The sequence below is a fragment of the Amphiura filiformis genome, chromosome 3 (genome assembly GCF_039555335.1).
Source record: "Amphiura filiformis chromosome 3, Afil_fr2py, whole genome shotgun sequence".
Taxonomy (NCBI): domain Eukaryota; kingdom Metazoa; phylum Echinodermata; class Ophiuroidea; order Amphilepidida; family Amphiuridae; genus Amphiura; species Amphiura filiformis.
Window position 1 is genome coordinate 37,730,288 of NC_092630.1, and position 24,761 is coordinate 37,755,048.

The 24,761-nt window shown below is 35.5% G+C and overlaps 1 protein-coding gene across 1 annotated transcript; it reads right to left on the minus strand.

The window, feature by feature from the left end:
- Nucleotides 1–597: 597 nt before the first annotated feature.
- On the minus strand, nt 598–24,726 carry LOC140148462 (dol-P-Man:Man(7)GlcNAc(2)-PP-Dol alpha-1,6-mannosyltransferase-like). The gene is given in 11 exon segments (XM_072170417.1): nt 598–639; nt 641–830; nt 6,891–6,969; nt 9,631–9,806; nt 11,269–11,495; nt 11,822–11,925; nt 12,685–12,879; nt 13,298–13,471; nt 13,792–13,924; nt 14,092–14,241; nt 24,650–24,726. Coding segments are annotated over 10 exon segments (1,452 nt in total). The 5' UTR covers nt 14,224–14,241; nt 24,650–24,726.
- Between the last annotated feature and the right edge of the window lie 35 nt (nt 24,727–24,761).

Below are 24,761 nucleotides of genomic sequence, written 5' to 3' on the forward strand. Positions count from 1 at the left end.
GACAACATTGGATGGGCGGTTAATAATTTCATATTGTGTTTGTTGCAAAGTCGCTGGGTGGGCGCTTATTGGGGCATGGGCAGTTATTGGAACGAATACGGTATATTATTTCCTAAGAATTTCACACTAAATTTGACTGTCTGGTATCTATAAGATCACTTTTTGCCTGTGATACATTTCTTGAATGAACATTTAAATGATGCTGTGAACTAAGATATTTATGAGGAGAAGTTACATACTGATTAGAAAATAAAGAGCAGCAAAAAGGATTGATATATCCTAAAATTCCTCGGCAAAAATATCACTCCATATTCTTGGGATATAGTTACCCTTTGCAGCTTTCGAAAAGCTTCCCCATGTTTCAATATCAAGGTGAAATGTAATTGTTGTAGGAATTTTTTGGGTGAAATTCTTATGCTGTTTCACTGAGTATTTATTAACATTATTGGTGCCTATGATGATCGATGCTGTAAATATAGGAAATGTATTTGATTTTATGATGCAAAACACTTTCAACTTATTTTGAATAAAAAGCTAATTATTTCAACCAATCAAAACCCAGTCTCTGGTAAAGTTAATTTACATAATAGGTTACTGTCATGACCAGTCATTCCGTTGTAGGATAAATATTTTTGGTTCTCGCTTTTATATATGGCATTTCTCCAAACTTCATATGAATCCCTGCATAGCCTTCCGCATAAGTTAGTACATTATGTGAATGCTGATATGGTTGCATGGCTTCACTGTCTTGTGATGTAGCACCAATGCATAAATGAGAAAAGCGCATTAGATCCGGGCCTCCTGGAGTAAGGTCCTCTGTCTTGTTATATCTGAAAAACAAGAAAATGTACACCAAAAACTTTGATAAATACAATGGAAATGAAAAAGAAATTAAGTGATTTATAGTACAAGATGTCTGTATGCTTATTATTCAGAAATGCAGCAGCTACAATACAAATGAGTGTTATACATGTATGCATAAGTATACAAATAATTATTTTTTTCTTAAATCAAATAATTATGTAGTGTGAGTATTTGTAACTATGCTTCTTGCAGGTCTTTACTTTTTCATCAATTTGTCCATCTTCAGATTGTACCAGTTGCCTCCAAGAATTTCAACTTGCATGCAAAGTAGATAACTGCAAAGTACATTCAAGATTCCTCTTTAATGATTTAAGGTTTAAATTTTAAATAAGTTGATACCTGGGCAAAGAACAGGCGCATTACAGGAGCTCTCTTGCCAACTAACAAGTACTGAATTTTCACAAATGATATGGGTTAAGATAGATGAAAGTAATATCACCTGTTAACCCTAATAATATGATCTGCTCTTATCACCTAATCATTAGGGAACAAACCAAAAGATTGATAACATTCTATAAATAAATGAAAGCCAAAAGTTAAAATATCAAAGACAGTTGATCTTTTCGGTTAGAATTCTCAACATTTCACTTTCATTTCTGAGAGGGGGAGGGGGTCAGCCTCTTAATGAAAGTACTTTCGTTTATAAGACAGTGGTTTATTCCCTGGTTCAGTTGGTAGAATAGTGACAAGTAATAAGCAAGGGTCCCAAGTTATACTTTTAAATGTCAATAAATGCTGTAGTAAAGATACTACTATTATCTCATGATGGACAGAATTTCAGCTTTACCTTCGTTTTTCATATCATGGTGATGCAGGTGGCTTAGTTGCAGTTCTTTCAATCACACACAAGATTTTGTTGCTGACATCAGGATTAGTTACAGTTTGATTTCTTTCACACAACTCAATTGAATTATTCATTGAACATCTTTGCACTTGTCTATTTGACAAAATAGTTGCTATGGTATACAGATAAGGATTCAGAGCTGAATTGATGGGTAAAACTAATGTCACAATCCACGCAAATGCAGAAGGTGACACACTCACTGTCCCTGCTTGCACCAAGATCCCTGTAACGATGATAGGAAACCAACAGAAGAAGTCTGTTGCTACAATGGCTGCAACTTTAGCTGATGTCCGTATTTGCTGCTGGAGACCATTCTGTCTTTTTTCCTTAAAAGCTTTGCGAACTAGCCTAATAATTTCAGCATAGCAGAAGAAGATCAACAGAAAACACAGAAGATTTAAGCCAAGAAAGACTGCAGTAGAAAAGAACATACCAGGAACATGACCTTCTGTAAGCGTGACATTCATTGTTTCTAAATCCTTTATGTAGTGGTATGTACTTTTGTATGATACTTCTTTGTGTATGTGAACAGGGCGCTGAACTAAAGGAAGACCAATGCATACATTAGAACTCTCGTACAAATCCTGATACAAACTATTCAAAATACACGATGCAACGCCAATAGAAACTGCGGCAAGCCAAACCAATGCAACAGACAATTTGGCTGTTTTCGCTTTCAATTTCTTAACACTGTGTGGGAATCTGATGCGACTGAATCTGTCCATGCTGATAACGGTCAGGAATAACACGGAAGCTTCACTTGATGTTATGGCTACAGCACCAGCAATTTCACATAAGGCACTATTCCTCCATGTTTCACCATTCATTGGGAATATATCCCCATAATACACATCCGTAGATGCTATTATGATCATATATATGCTCATTAACAAATCAGCCAGTGCAAGGTTACTTATCAATATCGTTTGAACTTTGTGCTCCTCACCATGTTGTACTTTCCTCCAGCATAACACAAATAGGTTTCCAACCAATGCAGAGAAAGCTACCATCCAAATTGATGTGGCTAGGATTGTACTGGATAGAATACGATCACATGTGAAGTGTTCCGATTTTGACAACATGGCACTGCAGTTTGCTACGGAAGGCAAGAAGCACACACAAATCTCTGGTTGGTCTACAAAGATAGCAATATTGCCATCCATACCGGTAAACATTCTCTCATTTGTTTTAAGCAAAGGATTCCCTTGTAATGACAGAAATCTTAACATTGTCAAGTGGTTTATTGAAGGTATGCTTTGTAGTCCGTTGTGAGAGATATTCATATTTACCATGTTTATCAAGTTTTTGAACAAATCAGATGACAATTCCATCAATCTGTTGCTTGCTAGTGATAAGATTTGAAGGTCTGGTGTTCTGTAGAAAACATCATCGGCAATACACACTAACTTATTGTTTTGAAGATACAGGGTGGTGAGTTTTATCAATCCTTCAAACACACCATTTTCAAGTGTTTCTAGATTATTATTTTCCAGTGACAGATTGGTCAGACTTGTGAGATCTTTAAACAACCCTGACGGTAGTGTGACTAACAAATTATTGAAGAGAAATAACCTTTTAAGATTGGAAAGACCATTAAAAATACCATATTGCAAATCTTTCACTTCATTATGATCCAGTTCCAGTTTTTCAAGATTATATAATCCATCAAAAACACCCACCGGTAAGTTTGAAAGCCTGTTCCTCCAAAGCTCAATGTCTCTTACACTCTCTCTAACAGCTACAAAGGATCCATTTGTCAATGATGTCAGATTCTTCATCTCAAGGTGAAGATATACAACATTTCTTGGATATGTTATAAAAGCTTTGTGCTCCAGCGATGAACCCTCGTTGACCCCAGGACAAAGATGGCGGATTGACCTATCACCAAGGATACATGAACAATTCTGCTGGCAATCAAAGTTACACATGGTTATATTCCTCCCAAACACAATCTGATTAAAACACATCACAACACTGTGATACTCAATCACATTACAATCTTCAATATCAGTCTTTATATTTTGTGTATTTTCAAAAGTGGAATGCAGAGGAAAGTTGACATATGCAGTCTCTATTTGAAGCTTTATAGCACCATGGAGATGAACAGTAATTTTTTCAGGCCCAAAGTATACAATGCAAAAAGATTTTAACTTTGATCCATCCAATCTTAAATACTTTGTCATGTCACTGTTGTTCACTTCCACTAACAAATACGCTGTCATATTTCCTTCCAGAAAAACAACCAGTGAATTTAGGTTCTGTTGAGTTGGTGAAACACTAAGATGGCATGATTTTACATTATTCCTCGATTGTACTATATTTTTTTGCAAACTTTTGTCTGCAGTGTTCAACTCCTCAGTAGCACATAATGGTGATAAACTTCCATTGCTTATATCAAGAACATGTTCAGTGTTAACATTTGCAGCAAATACAGTTCCACAGCCAGTGAAAGAATAGATCAATACAACAGAAGATATCACAGCGATGATGAACTTATCACAGGCAGCTCCACAGTTCAACCCTGCCATCATGACAACAGCCGATAAAATGATCAAGTATCATAGGAACTATTTGATAACGTCATTAAGCTATATAGGATAAAATTACTACAGTGCTCTTGACATCTAAATGTGCTCCTGCTCTTTGCATCTAGTGATTAAATTAGTTTTCTTCTTCTGTAATTGGCTCCAAATTGTTCAATCTGTTTTATGGTACTGAAGCGGAACACTTTATTCCCCCATAGCAGACTAGCAGAGCGTGTACATCACCTTCAATTAAGTTTAATAGTATATACTCGTAGAGAGAATAATAATGGCTAATTTAGTCAGCAGACACACTTTAGTGGATTTCAATTACCTTAATTATGATATTATATAAGAAGCTGTCAACAACCTACATGTATCAGGTATTCACTATTATCACCATGGGTGACTTTACAAGACATTAATCTAATGGCCTGGTATCCTATGATCTTAAGTGCACGTTGCCATGGTAACTGATATGTATAACCCATTACTGTATAAATTTGTCCATGGTTCAATGAGTAATACATATATTGTTACTAGATCAAAGTAATATGATATTTAGAATAATGATATGAATGCGAATTTAATAATAATAATTTGTAACATCATTATCAACATCATCAAATATTATGGTAATTGTTTTTTTAATTTTCATATTAAATAATATTTTAATCATTGCATTAACAAACGCATTGGCACTGACATTCGACAATTATATGCTTTACTGTTTGCTTTACTTAAAGGAGTATTTTGTGATCCTAGTATCCTCTTTTTATGACATTTTTCAGTAGATATCCACGAAAACAGCTTATTCCCAAAATTTAAGTTGATTCCGGATTTGCGTTTGCGGGTTATGTGTTGTCTACTCCATAGACAATGTGTTGTAATTTCGTTCTGGTATACCAGAACGAAATTCAAATTTCATGATATCTTTGCTGAACGAATTAATCTGCAAGTAATTTTTTGTACAAAAACATTATGTAGCTAGAGGTTCTTAACTAACTAACTAACTAACTAACTAACTAACTAAAACTAACTAACTAACTAACTAACTAACTAACTAACTAACTAACTAACTAACTAACTAACTAACTAACTAACTAACTAACTAATAAAGAAAGAAATAAAGAAATAAATAGAGAGAGAAAGAAAGAAAGAAAGAAAGAAAGAAAGAAAGAAAGAAAGAAAGAAAGAAAGAAGAAATAAAGAAATAAAGAAATAAAGAAATAAAGAAATAAAGAAATAAATAGAGAGAGAGAAAGAAAGAAAGAAAGAAAGAAAGAAAGAAAGAAAGAAAGAAAGAAAGAAAGAAAGAAAGAAGAAATAAAGAAATAAAGAAAGAAATAGAGAGAGAGAGAGAGAGAGAAAAGAAAGAAAGAAAGAAAGAAAGAAAGAAAGAAAGAAAGAAAGAAAGAAAGAAAGAAAGAAAGAAAGAAAGAAAGAAAGAAAGAAAAAAAAAAGGAAAAATCCATTTAATTTGACTATTATTAGGCCATCTTAATTAAATCCTGTGTCTCAAAGCTTGTGAAAAATTCAAAACCTAATGCGGAATGCGGTGTTTTTTACTAGTTTTTTTTTTAAATAATTTTAGAAAGAAAGAAAGAAAGAAAGAAAGAAAGAAAGAAAGAAAGAAAGAAAGAAAGAAAGAAAGAAGAAATAAATAAAGAAAGAAATAAAGAAATAAATAGAGAGAGAGAAAGAAAGAAAGAAAGAAAGAAAGAAAGAAAGAAAGAAAGAAAGAAAGAAAGAAAGAAAGAAAGAAAGAAAGAAAGAAAGAAAGAAAGAAAGAAAGAAAGAAAGAAAGAAAGAAAGAAAGAAAGAAAGAAAGAAAGAAAGAAGAAAGAAGAAATAAAGAAAGAAAGAAATAAATAGAGAGAGAGAGAAAGAATTCCATCAAATGTCTGAATAACAGTACCTTTATACCTTCCAGTTTAGGATTACAATGATTTTGATTTCAGATGTTCTGTATTTTTAATGTTTTTGTTCAAATTAGATCATGCAGGTAAATTCCCATTGTTAAATTTCATTCCATAATTTTAATAAGGGCCTCCTGAAAACGACTGACTTCAGTGCCTGAGTGCAGATTAATTAGGTCCAATACGGTATTAGAAATATAATGTATATGCCTAAGAATGATAATTAGAAAAAATAAGTAACAATCAATCATTAAATAAATAAAGAATACATAAACAAACATATAAATAAAAATAAAAACAATACAAGTTCATCTTTTAGTTAAGTCTGAATGAAGATCCAATTAATCTTACACTCTTTAATAATTTAGTTACAATGCCCATTCAATACACTCACAAGAAAGGGAGGATATAGAGTGTAAAACCACATGTTTTAGCAGACATCTGACAGCTCCATAAATCAAGTGGAACTGGTGGGCATATTGAAAAAAATGTAATTAATACTACTCTACCATTCTATTTCATAACTTGGTCATCATGAAATTAGATCAATTTATGTCTGCAAGAATTTTCTTTTACAATTTAAATTGTCCAATTAATTCTTTGTCCTCATTTCTCTTGATCAAAATGGAAATGAACAAACAAACAAATAAATAAAATGATTGATTGACTAACTAACATGAATGAATGAATGAATGAATAATTGATTAATAAAAATTGTTACTTAAAAGGCAGGACACTTACTTCCAAGATGAACTGATCTGTGTAAATCTAGAAACACCAGTCTGTGCTGTAGCTACATCAATATGAAGGTCAATATTGTCTGCAAATAAAATATAATATAACAGAGATAGTGATGACCACAAATTCCCATAGGGCAAGACAATTAAGATATAGAGAGATGAAAGATCACAGGTTTACTTAGTATTTCCCCCATCACAGGTTTACTTAGTATTTCCCCAAAATGAAAAAAAACAACACACAAGCAGGAATTTTGTGTGTCAATAGCTGGCTAGTTGTGAGATGATCATGGGGTCCCAAAGGAGGCATTTTTGAAAATTGAGTTACTATAATTATTACCTTATACAAATAATAGGCTACCATAACAAACAATAGGCTATCATATACTGAATAAAGTTTTAATATACTTGGTTCTAAAGTTCTGAAGTTTGTGATGTGTATTTTGTTTTGTATTTTATTGGTTTTTACTCCATATTTTTGCCTTTACCTCAATTTCAAATTTGCCGCCTTTGGCCCCCGTGGACCAGATTGTGTCACATTTTATCTACTTTTCTAATTCATGGCTAGATTCATTTCTACATGGTACAGGAATGGGTAAAGAAAACAGAGTTATACTACAGCTAGGGCACTCATTCAAGATCAATGACGGTTCTGCTCACTGAAAGGGGGAAAAATGAGCACACCCTCTCTACAAACCTTAAGAGTTAATAATGCTCATCAAATCAAACATATTTTCAATACCCAGGCTGGGTTCAATAGATAAATTTTCTACACATTGCCAGAAGAAGGTTATGTAATAATAGATAATTCATAAGATTAAGGCATTCCATAGGAAGGTTCGCTAGAGCAAATACTGAGCTTTTTGCACTCACCGTGGCAACATAACATTTTTTTAAACTCCAGACATCAAGTATTTACATCATACGGTATTTTTCATTGCTGATTTCAAAAATGTATCATCTTTCAAGAAATTATGTCAGAGAAAGATACACTCAACAGTCAGAAGTGGCAAATATTAGTGTACAGGGTGAGTACAGCAGATCCGAGCAAGCCCGGGAAAACTCTAAAGCTGAAAGACAAAGGGCTATGCCCAATCCCTCAGACGGGGTTGGTAGTCCTGTTTCTGGACCGGTAGCGGTCAATACTCACCCATTTGTAAAAACTTTGGGATGTTTTCAGAAATATTTCAACAAGACTATTCAGCAGTTTAAAGAAGACAAAGTGAGTAAATTGTGACCAGTCAGGAAGTAAACAAGCTGAAAAGAGGGGTAGATGTGTCCTTCAACTTTAAAGGTAAGAAGTTTCAATACAGCTTCAATAGTGAAATTCTTCAGAAAGCTAGAGAAATATCAGAGCTACCCACTGATAGTGATAAGTTGCTAGAGGAAGTGGTGGAGAATATAAATCAGAAATAAGCTAATATGGTTTGCGGATAAGTCGGAGGCCAGTTGGGGAGCAGTGGAAGAATACAAATCTGACAATGTCACAGATAACAGTGATGATGAAAAGAAAATGCGAGCAGCGTAACTCTGAGCGAACAAGCAACAACCAAAGAAGGGCAACAAAAGAGGCACAGGCAGAGCCATGGCGAGTTATTCTTATCCAGATAGTGCTTATCCTAGATATAACCAGTTTTTTTGAGGCTCTCACAACAACTACAGATTCTCTACGTACACCAACACGTCCAGTTTCTTCAAGCCAGGTGACATATGTTTTGCCTGTGGAAAAGCAGGGCACTGGTGCAGAAATTGTCAAGCCACAGCTAGACCAGGTTATCTCAGAGATATCAGTAAACAGGGTACAGCCTAATTTTCAGGCTGCACATGCTTCTATAATGCAGGTTAGCAGAAAAATTATCATAAGGGTAGAAGGGCGAGATGGCCAAGCGGTTAAGGCGTTGCGCTGTCGGCCGGGAGATACGATCGGCGAGGGTTCAAGCCTTGGGCTTGCCTTAGGTGAAAATTCTCTTCCCTCCCAAAAAGTTCCTATATGGTCAGAAATCCAACAATTAAGTCCAGTTTCATCACAGAATTTAATTGTAGAATTTCTTCTCGCCCCATACACTGCTTAGCATGTGCAGATATAGGTAGTGTATGTGCGACGTCTGTGATTCGGAAGTCACGTAAAGCCGTTTGTCCTGTGTACAGGAAGAGTCAAACCCTGTGCACGTTAAAGTGTCAGAGCTATTTGAAAAGAGAAGGGGACCATCCATGGTTCTGATATCTGCAATCAATCCTAGGTTTCAGGATCATGCATAGGTAAAACTACTGTGCACGTAAAGCCAGTGCGAGTTATCTTCGTTTATATGAAGTCAGCGCTAAAAAGGGAGAAAGAGAAAGAAAGAAAGAAAGAAAGAAAGAAAGAAAGACAATGGTGCGGAGATGAATGAGTAATATCAAAATAGGAGGCTCACAGAGTGAGTACAGTAGTAGGCCCTAGTTGTATTTTTCGAGTAGATGGTAAGGGGCGAGTTTTGCTGGTAGCAACGGTAAGCAAAGCTAATTAGTTTCAGTATGCTTGTGAAATAGTTAATGTTTCATTGATTTGCCCGATTCTTACGAGAGGATGTGTTGTTGCCTCGCAGTGCAGTACGCGTATACGGTGCCTCTCAGGTAATAGAGTTCTCATTTATTTCATGTTTTTGTTTCAGCTTCTTCAGGGTGGCAGGACAGAAAATGATTTATTCACGGTTAAGCTCGGGAATTAGAGAATAAAATACAGTACAGTATTAGTATTCCCTTACTATGCCTACCTTTGTGAGGATACATCTGATGCATCTTATATAATGCTTCCCCTCCAGGATAATTGTAATATGACACCCCTGTAAAGATAGTGGTAGTGGCCAAATTGACAAGAAAATGGCCTACTGCTCCTATGGCTAGTAGCTTCATAAAGGTGGACTTTTGGAAGTTCCTTACTCTGTAACAACAGGGAAGAAAACAAATAGTCGATTTGTTAATAATCATATAATTTCTATCAATTGCCTTTGGAATGTGTTTGGTAACTTTGGTTTATATAGTACATCTTGGAAATTAAAAAGTTGTATTTCAGTTTATTATATATAACCACCAGAAAATGTGTATTGTGCCATTCAAATTAGACCAATTTCCCATGTACGAAATATATTCCTTCAAATGAAAAAATGAAAAAAGGACAAAATAATAAATTATATTGTTACAAAATATATGTACATGTGTAGGCCCTCCAGTTTACATCTTCTTGACAGTTCTTCAAAGTCCTTACTCTCTATTCCAGAAAAATACAGAACTAATTTTTTGGGATTAAAAAAACTATCTAATCCTTTAGTTAGTCCTAACTGGCAATTAGAGTGAAACTTTCATATCTGGCCAATTTTTGAAATTAAGGGCCAAAAACATGCATTTTTAGGGTGTTTTTCGTATGCTGTGACAATAAAGCCCTAAGACTTGTACTAAGACTAATTTCAGTTTATGCATTCTAATTTTTGAAAAAGACATGTTTCATTCTTATAACCTATCATTTATTAAAGTAACACAAAAAAATGAAATGTTAGCAAAATTTCGGCACATAATCAAGATTTTGAATGCTTAGACTTGTTCCAAGTCTTTGATTTTTGTGACTCGATTGTCAGAAAACATGCCAAAAATGCATGTTTTTTGCTCTTTTTTCAAGAAATTAGACAAATAGTGAACTTTTTCTCTTATTTCCAATTAGTACCAAATGAATGATTAGGATTGAGCTATGTTTCATTAGGCAGAACTTTATAATATTTTTTTAGTCCCAAAAAATTAGTGCTGTATATTTTTGGAATAGGGAGTAGTTCAGTATGCAACATCTTTAATATCCCTTTTGCAAAATCCTTTATTCCTGAGCCACTACCAGAGGTACACCCCCCCCCCACCCACACACACACACTGCTGTTGCAAAACTATTCGTAGCTTGTCTTCACAGGTAATCAGAGGCTCTGCATAATTACATGCTACACAGACGACCCTCGGTAATCCACCCAGCTGAAGACTGGAAACTTTTTGTTATTCTGGTTGACCAGTTTAAATTAATCACAATTTCAAGCTACATAATAAAATAATGTGCATTTATCTTTCTAAAAGTTTAAACTGACTTTCATCAGCACAAAAATTCAACTAACCTTTTAATTTTCGATGTATGACACACATCCTCATCAGAAGAAGTCCTATAATGCTTTGATGAACTTGCCCTGATGTTGACCATTGGCGACTGGAATTGCCAACCTCACCACGCCCTCAAGCCCCTCATCCCCATTCGACCAAAAGTCACCAATGGTCAACATAAGGGCAAGTGAAATTGTTTATCACCAGCACGTATGAACTTGCATTTATCTTGTAACATAAAAAGAATAATGATTCAATCCAGCTCAACTTACATATATGCTACCCCAGCAGCTGCTGCAACGTTGAACATTGGTATGGCATAGATAATGAATCTCAGCTCTTTGTGTGGTAAGACTGAATACAGCAAGACAAATCCAAAAGGCGGTAATACTAACTGTAACATCCGACGATCTCCAAAGATACCTATCGGCATGAGGAAAAGACTGGAAGACATTGCTCTGGGGATGGCTGAATAGAAGTACCATAGAAATGGAGATGTCTACACAGAGGTTAAGGAACTTATCAACATAATCAGAGTATCTTGTAGTTAATAGTGCTGTACTGACTGAGTGTTTCTCATTCATATTCGATTCAACCTTTCGATTTCTAATCAACTCAAGACTAGAACTTATCGACTCGTGTTGTCAACAAATTTCAGCCTAAGTTCATGTTCAATTCATTACCATAAAGTTTAGAAAACTATTACCAATCCTGTCCAAATTTTTATAATGAAAAAAAGAATTTTTTTTTGACAAGAAACAATTTGTCACTAACTGATCACTATAATATGCACTCAAGTTTTTGCTGAAAAAAACTGAAGGATACACCCCAATTGGAGCTCTTATTGAGTATTGTGTTATACCACAAGACATCTCCTTCTGGCCATAGTAACCGTTGCCACAGGTAACTATCTATTGGTATGGTTAACCCTGAAAATAGAAGAAGAAAAAGAATGAATCCAATAAAGGGTAAAAAGATTATAAATTCATATCTTAAGTAAATAAATTGATTTATTAATGAAATTGATCAACTAAAATACTTGAAATTTAATGTCTTTGTTTGATCAAAGAAGATGAGAAGAAAATTCTTCTCATCTTCTCTGGTTTGATGAACCATTTGAAAATTGGAGCAAATGAGCTGCAAGTAAAGGTTTGCAAACTATTCATCGGTCCAACTCTATAATTAAGTTGCTTAAACATTTGTAGTGTAGCGGAAATGGATTCAGAAGCGAGATGGCGCCCTTCAGTTATTTTGGGTCACGTGATATCAGGGTATATAAACCAGTGCGCCGATCATTCTTGGTTCTTCCGTACCCTGCGACCGTCGAGGCAGGTTGGTCAAGACATACCTCTCTCTCTCTGCATCAATAACCACTACTACCGCTCCCAGCCGATCACTTGGATCAGCCCAGAACCCTAATAAATGATGAGAACAATGACATATATCCGACTCCTTCGTCTGACTCATTAGTGTGACTAGTATTCATAAGACTTTGCGGATTGGCCGCATGCCCACGTCATATCACCATGTTGCCTTAGACGCTCGCTACCAGATAGTTTCCGCCACATTGGTACCAGCGGTGGGATTGATTTGTCATGATGAACTTGGAAGCTCGATATTCCGGCGCACAGTGGCCGGTTCCGCTACAGTAGCATGGTATGTTAGTCTTTTTTTAATATCCAACTTACCAAGACTTAAAATAGTCCCAACTAGGCCCCATCCCAGGAGATGCACTATGCTTAATCGTCTTGACACCAACTCTATCAATAACATCAGACCCAACAGAATGCATAGCTCTACACGGAAGACTAGTATGACAAATGCTGAAGATATGATAAACTTTGCATGATTGCCTTGTAACCAAGCTGTGATAGCAACTAGGGCTGTAAAATAAATTACAAATAAAGTAACATTAATCAGAATTGGTAATTTGTATTACAATAACACCTCAAATCCTGACAAACACACTGACATAATAACAAATTGAATGAAAGGACCCCAGTTTCAATATTGAAATAAAACAAGAATTATAGGAAAAATTTTTAAAATAAAGTTTCCCAGATATTTGAAAATTTGCAACACAACCAAGCATCATAACAATGCAATTAAGCTTTTTAACAAGATATTATATTTTCATGGTTTAATAGACACTGATTAATATTTCTTTCAACAGGAATCAATTCACTCTCACTTTCGACTGCACAATGTAGATCCAAATCCAAATCAACAAAACATTTTACTAAAGAAAAGAAATATGCTAGTAGTAGTAGTAAAGGAGTAAACAACTGAAATTAGACTTACCCACAGCCAAGGCAAATATGTTTGGTAAGGGCCTTGTGATATAGAACATGAAATGAAACTGAGTGATTGTGATGAAGACTAGGTATTTTGCCACATCTTTGCCAAACTGTCTTGCTACTTGTTGTTGAAACTTGTGTAATGAATATACAACACTGAGCCCCAAACATGCTCGTACTGAAAAATAAGCAAAACAAAATTAGCATCGATAGTATTCTATATTTCTCATTTCTATCAATAGTATGTGACAAGATTGACAGCCTTGCCCCCCCCCATTTTTCCTCATCAAAACTAAAATTTTGGTATCAAAAGAAAAAGCAATTTATATTCACCCAATTCAAAATGAGGTTTATTTGTAATTACAAGTTTCTGGTATATGAAGAAATAATGTTAAAAAGATATATAAAATAGAACAATGTATATTTGTGAAATATCACAATTTGTATGTCCATTTGGGAAAATAGGGCAGCAGGTGTATTGACAACCAATCTACTTACCTATATATTGTGCTGCCATCTTTGTTGCATTCATAGATGACATCACAGCTACAAATGGTGAGGACAATACAGATACAAAGATTGGTCCAATAAAAGTTCTTGGTACAACACCTGGGAATTCATGGTGATCATACTGAAACACAAAATTAAACAGGAAACAGAAAGTAGGAGACAATACAAATTATCACTTTTACAGTATGTGACAAAAATTTACAAAGTACCAACTGCAAGAATTCTAGATTAATACTTATTACTTCAATAGACCTGCCTGGCTTTGTACCCAATGTTATAAATACTTACTGCTGATATGTTATTCCTGTGAAATAGGACATCATGCATAGCTTGCAGATTAAAACTCTCCTCTACTTTGGTATATGGGCAGATGAATAGGTGCACAAGAGTGGTTACTGCAAGGAGAATGGGTAGCAACATCCTGCAATCTGTAAGGGTCTGACAAGACAACAAAACAACCATTACCATACTGAAAAACACATGTATACATGGGTAGTTATTGGTTTACACCTGTAACAGATGCAATAATGAAATGGTATGAAATAATGAATAATGAAATGGTCACCTACACAGACTTTTCACAGGGGGGAAGCTGCCCCCCCCCTGCCCCCCTGGCTACGCCACTGCTGCCAAGCTGAATAAACTTGTTAAAAACTATAATTTTGTTCAAATAGCTGTAACAAAATCTGTCGTAAAACGTTTTCACCACGAGAAAAGACATGTACCCATGTGTGCAATATTATTATGGTAATTATCTGTGCACCTGCATCGCCGTACTCGAAAATACTACGGTGAACTGTATGGCAATGTATGGTGACCTTTTGAGAATTGACCAATCACAGTCTTCGAATACTGTTAGGCCCTTTGCACTTGATTATTAGTTTCCTGTTTGCCGCCCATGTCCTACATTCCCGCATGGTCCTGCATGAAAAAATTAATTATTTGTTTAGATTTAATTATTTGACATAATCTGCTGAGAAATCAACATTTCCAGGATACCAAGTCCATGATTTGATTTTGATCCTGCATCCTTTTGTACATGGTGTTGGTATAGTGCATTGTCGTATAGAGTTATGAAGCATGTTTATGCTTTTATCTTTCTTTGTCCTTTATTAATTAGTAATTAGGTGATTTAATAAATATTATTAATTGCATCAGCGACCCTGACCTTCAATTTCTGTGAAAATTCAACAATAAGTACCCAAATCCCTACATTTTGTATCTCCCTGTGTTATAGACAAATTTTATACGTCACATTTAAGGCATTTAAAATGACTTATAAAATTGCCTTAAATGCTGTAATGAGGTTTATTGTGTGAGCTTTAAATGCCTTTGGCTTCCAGGCTTGTTTCTGAAACCTGGTGAGGCGTATTGAGGTGTAACTTGGTAAGGTGGTGGTAAGGGGCCGCCCTCAGACTCGATGCGATTTTTGGCGCAAAATATGCAAATTAGGTAGCTAATTTGCATATTTAACTTAAAAATTGTTTTTTTGGTTTTTTGTGCCATTTCTTAGTCGTAAGATCTGGTGCGATTTTTGTCACAAAATATGTAAATTAGCCACCTCATTTGCATATTTTTATCATGTGTAGAAATGCTTTTGGCCATTTTTCGGAACTGGTGAGGTGTATACAGATGTAACTTGGTTGGGTGATGATAGTTAGGAGCAATCTAAAGATTTGATGCAATTTTTGTCGCAAAATATGCAAATAAGCCACCTCATTTGCATATTCTTTATTTTTTTTAAACTCTTTTTGCCATTTTCCGGAACTGGTAAGGCTTATAGAGATGTAACTTGGTGGGGTGGTGGTAAGGGGCAGTCCTGAGATCCCATGTGATTTTTGTTGCAAAATATGCCAATTAGATACCTCATTTGCAGATTTTTTATTTTTAAAAACATTTTTGCCATTTCTCGGAACTGGTGAGGTGTAGGGCCTATAGGGATATAACTTGATAAGGTGGTGGTAAGGGGGAGCTGTAAGATCCGATGTTATTTTTATCGCAAAATATGCAAATTACCCACCTCATTTGCATGTTTGATTTTTAAAAATGCTTTTTTGCCATTTTACGAAACTGGTCATTTTAGTCGCATAATATGCTAATTGGCTACCTCATTTGCGTATTTTTAGATATAAAAAAATGCCGTTTGCTGTGTCTCGGAGCTGAAGAGGCATATGGTGATGTAACTTGGTGGAGTGATGCTAAGGTTCAATGTTATTTTCGATTTGACAACCTGCAGGATTGTGCAAAGGTCCATTGGGAGAACCTAACAGATTCCTGCAGTAGGTCGCGAATTTGAACCCCTGTGTCTTCCTTTCACTCTGAAAGACAAATAAAGTGTTCTTCATCTCACTTTACTATTTTCTATTTATTTATTTTTCATTTATTTTGCTTATTTATTTTGTTTATTTATATATTTATACAAAATGTTGGTGTCGGTACTATGATGTGTTAAAACAGAATATGTCTTGATTCAAACTTGAGGATTGGGGCAACTTGACTCTTGGACTGTACCTGCAATGGGGATATAGATGAGGAAAGGGAAACAATGTTCAATCAGTACAGATAATAAATACCTTGCATTGTACAGCAAAGAACTTCAAAAAATATGTGTAAAAGTGAAAGCGTAGCAGAAGGAACATTGGCATCATGCCCGGGGCATCATGCATCACCACCCGCCCCACCCCTAAATAGCTGCAATTTGTTGATTTTGCCATCAGCCGCTATATTTTGCATGTTTTGGGTGTGTTTATTATACATTCGGCAAAATAATTAATAATTAATAATTAAAAGTCACCTCGTCCCTTTTTTTGAATCTTAAACAGGAAACTAATAATCAAGTGCGAAGGGCCTTATCTCCAGGTAGGGAGATTCACGTCTTTGACTATAGAGGTCGTCCTTTATAGCATACTAAAATTTATCATCATGGCATGCCATGGTGAGCAGAAATGGGCAGTGTACTTTACTGTGTAAGCGTATGGGGGAAAATTCAAAATTCATTTTTATTCTTTAGAAATCCCATGTTGTAAAATCTCTGTAGGGCGTATTCCCAGATGCCTATTAAGGGGTGGTGCAATAATTATGTGTACCCCCGGGGTGGTGAATTCTCAAAATGGTCTGCCAAAAATCGCTTGCCCACCCCCTTTGGCCGTGCCAAAAAATCTTTGCCCCCCCCCTTCGACGTGCCAAAAAACCTTTGCCCCCCCCCCCTGCCAAAAATCTTTGCCCCCCTTACACATGTAAGATTTTGGGGAACCCGAATTTAAAACTTTAAATTGTCTTTAAATCATATAATGCGAGCGCAGCGAGCAGGAAATTGTGCATATTTGAACGTGTTCCTAACGCTTTTCCTCGCCTTTCCTCGCCCCTTTTGGCCTGCCAAAAATCTTTGCCCCCTATAATTCACCACCCGGGGTACACATAATTATTGCACCGCCCTAAACCACACACAAGCAACTGGACATCATGAAAGTAAAGCGCATTTTAGCTAAAATGGTTTAAAATTTAGCACAGGTCTCAATGGGAAAATACCGAATCATGCTATATGGCAAGCCATGATTAAGAGGTGAACAAACTTTTTGTGATCCAAAAAATTGCAATTGCCAATGCAAATTTGGGCAATGAAAAGGCGACATACTTTTGGTCATAACTTTGTAATTATTTAACCTGCAGACATGGTTGAACCATCATTTTTTAAAGAAAATTATCATCTTTCATTTAATTGCATTTTGAAGGAGATATTTTAAACTTCAAAATTTTATGATTCTACCTACTCCAGGCAAGGACAGTCAAGGTTCGGTCATGTAGGTCGCGTGACCGTGTTATTCCATGGAAAAATAGCGAACGCAGTATTACGCAGAAGGTACTTCCTCTCATGATCGAGAATTTATTATTTTAGCTATAGCTTTTTTTTCGTTCAATTTACTTGCAATGTCGTCGGATGATTTTGTTCATTGGGACGATTTAGATTTGGATCATTTTCTTGGTGAAAATAATTGGACAGACGACGAAGAAGGAGAGCTTTTGGGACCAGTACGGGAGTGGCAATGTAGCGGTGATGACATTGACAACACTGTGCATGTCGAGAAGGAAAATAGGACTTCGGCGTCGTCATACAAATATAAATGCCCACTATGTGATAAAAAGTACTCATCAACGTCGGGATTTCGCAGCCATGTAACCAAAAAACATGCTAGACCAGATATAAAAGGTTCGTTTTCGTTTCTTATTTGTTTTGATGTTTACCATGACAATTCAATCTCACATAAAAATGCATGTCGTATCTAGTTTTTGTATGGTTGCTGAATTCAGCAGCAATGACTCGGCTGGTAAGTAGGGGCAAATTAAATTTACATTTGATGCATTGTTACTGAAAAATACCCCTTAATGTTTTTCACATATATTTTTCATCTTCACCATTGCCAATGCAAACAACATTATCTTCCAGAGAACGTAACACTTTCTGCAGGTCACTATACACATATACCGTTGAAATGTTTTTGAAAACAGGATGAGTTGATGAGAGAGAGCTTTACCTTGACTGATGGTGTTTCATAAAATTGCACTTTCTTTGTGGTCCTTACAATGTTAAAGTTACTGTTATTAAGAGCATACTCATCACTGATGACATCTTGTCTGAGTTTTTCTAAAGTCAAGTGATCAACATCTTCCTCCGACTTATACTGCTGTACAGTAGCACCAATTATCAAAAAGTATTCATCTGCATGAAATCTATCTGAGTCAAAGTGAGTGGGTATATGCACATCAGCGTTAATGTCATTCTCATGAAGAACACATGCACAGTTGTCAAAATTTCCTGAAAATCCACACGACAACATCAAAGGAGAAATGGATTTTGAACTTGAAGCATAGCTGTGATCAGATGACACTCTGCAGGGTGGTGACAGAGTTGACAACTTGAGTTCAGCTTGACACTGCTCAGATGAAGTTTGTGTTGATGTCTTCAAAAGCTGGGCTTTGGTGCGCCGTTTAGTTCGGCCGATATTCGACGACCCTCTTTTACGTCTCGGCATGGTTCTGAAAATAAATAATAAAAACGTTACACTACGGTATGTTTTTGGTGAAAATGAGAGGGAATACATTACAAACTTGACTTGATTCCCAATTTATAATGTTAAGCGCATATAGTCAAAAATAGATCCATGCCAGTCAAAATCCCTAAAAAAATCAGTGATTCAAATCCGACGTGAACCCACAAACCGGTTCGCGCTGGTCTGGATGACAACTAGGAGAACCAAAATTGGTTTTCGTAAAAATTTGGGGTAAGGCCAAAAAAAAAATAGATTTGTCTCATGGGAGTTTAAAATTTAATGCGATATGCGGTTTATATTTTATATTTTGTCAATAAATCAGGTGTTCAGGGGTTACCCGGTTTGTGCCCATTATGTTTTGCCAATGGCAATTTTTTGAAAATAAAATAAAAATTGTTAACTTAAATAAATTTTATTTTTGAACGTTTTCACCATCAGAAATCTATTAATGTGCACAGCGCGCGGGGACATGAGATAAACCTTGTTGGGAGTGTCCCTGGACCTAGAGCTAAATACTACTTCATTCATGGTTGACTTACACACACAAAATGATTGTGTTTTTAATAATAATTTGTGTTCATTTCATACTCTATTTATGATTTCAAATTCAATGTTATTTTGAAATCATTAATAGAGTACTGACATGAACACAAATTGCATAAAATTATAAAAACACTAACAATATTTTTGTAAGTAAACAATGAATGATCCAAGCATTTAGCTCTATTCTTTGGTTCACCTCAACTTCGGTAGTGACGACAATGCCTTTTCGTGGTTGCGCTACAAGCGCGCCAGTCACTACTGAACCTGAGGCAAACTATTGTATAGGTCCAGGGACACTCCAAAAAAAAAATTCTCGGTCGGGTACCCGAAAACCCACCCGAGAATGCCAGCCTTATCATTAAAGCATGATTGATAAAATAATGGTAAGTCACAGCGTCTCAAGTTTTATAAGCTATAACCTGTTTTTTCTCAATATTTTGCGGAAATGAAAACCTGTTGATGAGACCCATTTAAAGGTTCTCGCAAAAGCCCTTTGTGAGAACCGTAACAGGTTCCTGCAATAAATTGCGAATTCTAACCCTTGAAAATGTATCAAATTTATTGGTTAAAAAACAACAATAATATCATGCTTCAAGTTTATGTTAACGTACTCAAATGCACAATTCATTCGCAACTATATCGAAAATTACATTCCCCTCCAGAATTGATCAAAATCCTAAAAATAGCCTTCTTTTGGTGTAAAAATGTAAATTTATAGTAAAAGATAATCACTTTCAAACATATAGTGACCCAGTTCAACAGATGAACAATGCAATAATAAAAAACAAGATCACGTGTATCAGGCTTGCCTTCAAGTTCATATTTGTGAGAATTGAAGCACAATAATGTTCGTATAACCAAATTCGTCACATACACACAGCCGGACGTGCACAGAAAAGTGATTTAGTCTCCTGCCTTATCATGCAGGACAAAAAGGGGGTAAATACATGTGTACATGTATGCAGCACAACTCAGTGTATGATTTGCTTTGCAAAAATACAATTTGCAAATGCATCACCACCGTTCAAGTTTTTACCACAAAAAGTTTTCCAACTCAGTAATTATATATATTTTGAGGTAAATGAGAAAACACTTCAGAATTGACCAAAAACCTAAAAATAGCCTTCTTTTTGGTGTAAAAATGTTAATTTATGAAAAAAGATGATCACTTTTTACCTATTTGTGACCCATGAACAGTGCAATAAAAAACATGATAATTTGTACCAGACTTTTTATTTGAGAAATTGATGCACAATTTGTTTGCATATTTTGATGGGAATGACATCGCACTTCAGAATTGACCAAAATCCTAAAAATATCCTTCTTTTTGGTGCAAAAATGTAAATATATGAAAAAAGATGATCACTTTCAAACCTATTAGTGACACAGTTTAACACATGAACAATGCGATAAGAAAACAAGATCACTTGTACCAGGCTTCTTACAACCATTTGTTTGCGTATTTTGACGGAAATGACATCACACTTCAGAATTGACCAAAATCCTAAAAAAAGCCTTCTTTTTGGTGTAAAAATGTAAATTTATGAAAAAAGATGATCACTTTCAAACCTATTAGTGACACAGTTTAACACATGAACAATGCAAGTTATAAGAAAACAAGATCACTTGTACCAGGCTTCATATTTGTGAGAATTAAATGCACGATTTGTTTGCGTATTTTGACGGAAATTACATATCGCACTTCAGAATTGACCAAAATCCTTAAAAAAAGCCTTCTTTTGGTGCAAAAATGTAAATTCATGAAAAAAGATGATTACTTTCAAACCTATTAGTGACCCAGTTTGACACATGTACAATGCAATAAGGGCTCATATTGAAATACCCTACCACGCTTTCACACAGAAAGAAGGCAGGATTCCCCTCGCTAAGCTCACGCCTCAGGAAAGCTCGGTCATAAAACGGATTATAAAGATGGATTATATGCATTAGTGATACACCCTGCCTTTTGAAGTGGTCCATGACGAATGGGAAGAAAACAAACTGACTATGGCTCATCGCACAACCCAGGAAAGCGCGCTCCTAATTTAAGTGGCTAATTGCAGTGTTATAATCACACAGGATTTTAACAAAAGAAGGCTAGCATAGGAAAGCTGCAGGATGGCGCACACCTTCCTGTGTAAGGGAATTTCAATATGAGCCCTAAAAAAACAAGATCACTTGTATCAGGCTTCTTATTTGTGTGAACTCATGCACAATTTGTTCACATATTTTGACGGAAATATCATCACACTTCAGAATCAATCAAAATCCTAAAAATAACCTCCTTTTTGGGGCAAAAATTTAAATTTATGAAAAAAGATGATCACTTTCAAACTTATTACTGACTCAGTTTAACACATGTACAATGCAATAAAAAAACAAGATCACCTGTATCAGGCTTCATATTTGTGTGAACTCATGCACAATTTGTTCACATATTTTGACGGAAATATCATCGCATTTCAGAATCAATCAAAATCCTAAAAATAGCCTCCTTTTTGGGGCAAAAATGTAAATTTATGAAAAAAGATGATCACTTTCAAACTTATTACTGACTCAGATTAAGGCGTGTACTCTAGACATTGTTTCTTTCGCAAAATTGAGTTTTTTTGATATGTTTGTACTTTGTTATGTTTTTTTATACAAGGAATGAAAATCCAGATTTGTAAACTCCAACTGCAATATTTTAAGGATTTTATTCCACTATTCCACTCGTGTTTGAAATTGAAAAGGAAAGAAAATCTTTGTTGTACCAGCAGGGTGCACGCGTGCAACAACGCATCGCGTTGCGTAATTTTTCATGTTTTTGACACCCTAAACGCGATACGCGCGTATCGTGCCTACCCATGAAAAACGACCCTTTTTACGCGTTTTCATTATCGCGGATGGTGTACAGGCCACAATGGGAGTGACTCCCCCGGGCATAAGGATCATTGCATTTAAATTTAAGCTCAATCTGAGCATTTTCGGTTAAAATGACCTTTTTTGACCCCTGGATGACCTCTGACGTTTGGAAATATTTTTATTATATTCTTTTGTTTTCCTCTTTCATATGACACCACTCATGGGGTCATACCTTCGTAACATTTAGAGATATGTCCATTTCAGACCAAAAAGGTTGCTGAGTAAGGAAGTAAGGAAGGAAGGAAGTAACATAGACTACTATAGGCTGACCATTTCATGGTTCAGCAAATATAAGGCCAATATCACAAAAATTAAAATACCGTTTTTGGAATGGAGCCTCAAGATTGAGCTAAAAACAAAATAAAATATTTTGGAAAGAGTGTTTTTTTGTTATGATGTACATGTACCTAACAAATATTGCCAAAAACTCACTTTTTGTGATTTTCTTCATAATTGTTGTTTTTACCCCAAATCTGTATTTATATTAAGATTTATTGATGTCTTGCCTTCATAAAATGTATACTTTTATATGTCTTATGCGAATAATTACAAAGTTATTGCACTTTTACTACATGCATGTCTGAGAGTACACAGCCTCCTTAACACATGTACAATGCAATAAAAACTAGAGCGATAACCGCACCATAGCTGAACCATGTGGTTTTGGCAGTATATTGTGGTAGCTGCCTATACCACTGTCACCCGGAGTCTGCAATGGACATAATCTCGAAATGCTACGAAGGTATGACCACCCGAGTGGTGTTAATGAAAGAGGAAAAGTAAAGAATATAAAATAAACTAGAGCAACTGAAGCATTTTGAAAACTTGACCTTTGACCCCTTTATTGCCCCTTAATGACCTTAAATGAATTTTAAAATATTTTCAACATGTTTAGAATGTCAAAACGATCAGTTCGTTTAAATTTTAGCTCAATTGGAGCATTTGGGAAAACTTGACCTTTGACCTCTTTATGACCCCTTAATGACTTTAAATGAATCTTAAAATATTTTTTAAATGTTTAGAATGTCATAAGGATCATTGCATTTAAATTTCAGCTCAATTGGAGCATTTTGAGAACCTTGACCTTTGACCCCTTTATGACCCCTTAATGACCTTAAATAAATTTTTAAATGTTTGAAACATGTTTAGAATGTTACAAGGATCATTGCATTTAAATTTAAGCTCAATCGGAGCATTTTCAGTTAAAATGACCTTTTTTGACCCCTGTGACCCCTGGATGACCTCCGACGTTTGGAAATATTTTTATTATATTCTTTATGTTTTCCTCTTTCATATGACACCACTCATGGGGTCATACCTTCGTGGCATTTAGAGATATGTCCATTTCAGACCAAATGGTTAGTCAGTAAGCTAGTAACTTAGTAAGTAAGCTAGTAAGTAAGCTAGCAAGTAAGCTAGTAACATTCACTCTTATAGGCTGATACCATTTCATGGTTCAGCAAAAACAAGATCACTTGTATCAGGTTTCATATTTGTGTGAACTCATGCACAATTTAGGATTATTTTGTGTAAAAAATCGTGAATTTACAATTTTAAGCATTTATTGATGATTTTACAAGGAAAATATGAAACTTCAGGTTTAAATTTTTTTTTATAAAACTGCTTATGACACGAACAAAATGCCAAAAAATGATTAAAACATTGTTCCAGACACGAATTCAATACCGTACCACTGTCTCATAATTTCAACAACAAAATTGTCCTAAATTCAAAAATTTTAACAAATTTTCACGAAAACGAAAATAATGCCGAATTCGGCACCATTTGTGATCCTTGTTCACACAATACGGAGCTTCGATCGGCCCCGATTCCGTTTCATTTTATGGTTTCTTATATCGAAACATTTAATATTTATTAAATACATATTCAAGTAGAAAAAATACATTTTACGCTTACCTGTACAGAAATTGTACTAAATCACGCAAAATACAGAGATATTTCTGAAAACTTACGAAGCGACGATATCAGTACACAACGTTCATGGATGACGCCATTGTTGTTGTACCCACGCGAACAGCACCGTTAGTCGGCCAACTCGACACCGGCGCAACAGAGCTAGCTCAACACGGCTGAGTTGATAACAAAAGATCGCGACCTTGCTTCCGATCCCTGTTGGTTTACTAGTCTCAGCTTTGTCCCATACCGTTGTGCAGAGCTACTACGGTATGGGTTCCCTGTACTAAAGTAAATCAGACTTGGCTAGGACAGGTAAGCTTAAACTTACCAGTGTATTATCTGCGTTTGATAAAGCAGATATCAGTTACCTGTCGATGCATTATACAATTACCCTTTATTGGTCAATTGCACACATCGAATTAGTATGGACTTACTTGAAAAGAAGTGATAATTGTTGACAAAGATTAGAAGAAATTCAGCTTTCCAAATTCGAGATTTATTGAACTATTAACAGCTCGTCGTCATTGCGAGTTCGCAACGCGCTTG